The sequence below is a fragment of the Otolemur garnettii genome, unplaced genomic scaffold (genome assembly GCF_000181295.1).
Source record: "Otolemur garnettii isolate 467f Iridium unplaced genomic scaffold, OtoGar3 scaffold00055, whole genome shotgun sequence".
Lineage (NCBI taxonomy): Eukaryota > Metazoa > Chordata > Mammalia > Primates > Galagidae > Otolemur > Otolemur garnettii.
The window spans coordinates 11,504,168-11,506,172 of NW_003852450.1; the positions used below are offsets into that span (position 1 = coordinate 11,504,168).

Here is a 2,005-nt window from a genome sequence, read left to right on the forward strand (position 1 = left end):
TTTTCCTAGTGAGAAAATATTCAAGAGTAGCAAGAGTAGTACTATAGACTTTCCTACTCTGATTGAATAAAAGCAAAACTCCTGTCTTTTCTGAATATCTCTTGAGGATTTTTTACACATAAACCTCCCAGAAAGATTACTGTAGGAGAAATCGATATTAATTAAAACTAAAGAAAAAAATTGTGTTCCTTTAAGCGAAAATAATTAGGAAATTTCAGAGAAGCATCTACTCTCTCCCCTTCATACATCCTTGAAGTGGTAATTTTTATACCGTTTTTGTTGCCCAGGGTTATGATAAAATGAGTATGATGAGTATGGTGGAACTTTATGATTTTTTATAGTTCTGGTTAAGGTATACAGTGGAGGACACTCAGATATAGACTATGCAGATCCACATTTGGATCTAGGACTGTGGTTAAAGAATCTGTGAACACACAATTTTCAAAAACCATCTTCTCCAGTGAGTGCTTGTCATGAAGGAGATCCACGTGACACCTGGATTCCTTTCCTGACACCGTCACAGAATATTTAACATTAGCTTAAAATAAAATAATAAAAATATCAGGAAATATGTAAAGGGAAAAAGATCCACAGAGTTTAAAATGTGCAAGAGAGGGCGTGAGTAGAACAAAGGGTGGGATTAGGTAAACAAACGGTGATCTCTGAGAGAGCAGCTAAGCAGTACTAAGCAGTTGGGAGCATGTTCTTTTTAAAATAATCCTTCATTTAAAATAAAAGTAGTTATTCAGTACACAGTGAATTATCTGAACTTTATAACAAAGCAATACTCCCTCCTGTAAGGAGCGGCTTCACGCAGGAGGATGTGGTCTCTCTCTCTGTTTCCCACTGTTAGGAGCGACTTCATGCAAGACAAGTTTCCAGCGTTTGCTTCTTCCTTAGTTTCCTGATAGAATCTCATCAGTCATTTATTTGTTTCCACGTCTTTTTACTGACCGAATACCAGATTTGTAGAGGTGGTAGGCAATTATCAGTTTCAGCGGCCTTTTTCTGGCCTCATTGAACAATTGATATCAATTTACACTTTTTGACAAATCAGTGCAAATTACTGGAATGTAAAGAACTGTGTTTAAAGTCTTGGCACAAATGAAAAATGCATTTTCTCCTTTAGTGTGAGAAAATCAGTTGTTGAACAAAAACAATGTTAAGAATTTCCTCACTAATGTTTATTAATACCATAATCCAGTTTTTTAAAAGAAGGGCTCTGAGGGATTGTTTTAACATTCGCATTAATTTTTAAGGAAAAAAAAAAGACCAGTCCTTTAAAAAAATTGCTAAAGAGTAATATGCTTGTCTCATAAATTTTATGGAAAATGGAAATCTTAAATCATAACAACACTAAAATGTAAAGAAACAGGTTTTTTTTTAATGAAAACAGTGTGTGGCTCTGTGACCTTGGCTCAAGCACAGTGGATAGCAAGATGATAGCTCACTGTAGCCTCAAATTCCTGGGCTCAAGCAATCCTCCTGCCTCAACCTCCTGAGTAGCTGGGGCTATGGGCATACACTGCTATGCCCAGCTCATTGTTTTTATTTTATTGAAGAAAAAGTAATTGTCTATTCTTGAAAGTGCTAACTACTCTTTTTCTAAAAATTAGAGCAATTTATTACTTCTCATGATGCCATTGCTTCTTTTACAACATTGTAGATAAGATTTGCCTACTAAGATTCTGGAAATAGTAGTTTTTGATAAATTTTGACTTAAGCATTTATTTTTGATCAGCTGTTTCTGGCATCTTTCATATATTCCAGGAAACCCGAGGTCATATCAACAATGGGTGCACACAGTCAAGGTAATACTAAGCCTTCAGAGCTGCTTCTTTCTTCTAATGCGAACTGTTCAGTAAAAGTGTGCTGTCTATACTTAGGCCATTTCATTCGTAATATTTGAAATGTTTGTTGTGTCATATTTAAAATATTTTCATTTTATGGTTTTTTGGTATTCACAAAGGTAATTTTAAATTAGGAACTTTTTGTCCAGAGATAA

General features: G+C 34.8%; 1 protein-coding gene across 1 annotated transcript in view; it reads left to right on the forward strand.

Moving 5' to 3' along the window:
* DENND1B (DENN domain containing 1B) overlaps window positions 1-2,005 on the forward strand; it is a 249,432-nt gene that overhangs the window by 217,748 nt on the left and 29,679 nt on the right. The window contains exon 17 of the mRNA XM_023514559.1: window positions 1,725-1,811. Within this exon, the coding sequence (XP_023370327.1) occupies window positions 1,725-1,811 (87 nt within the window). The remainder of the gene's footprint in view (window positions 1-1,724; window positions 1,812-2,005) is intronic.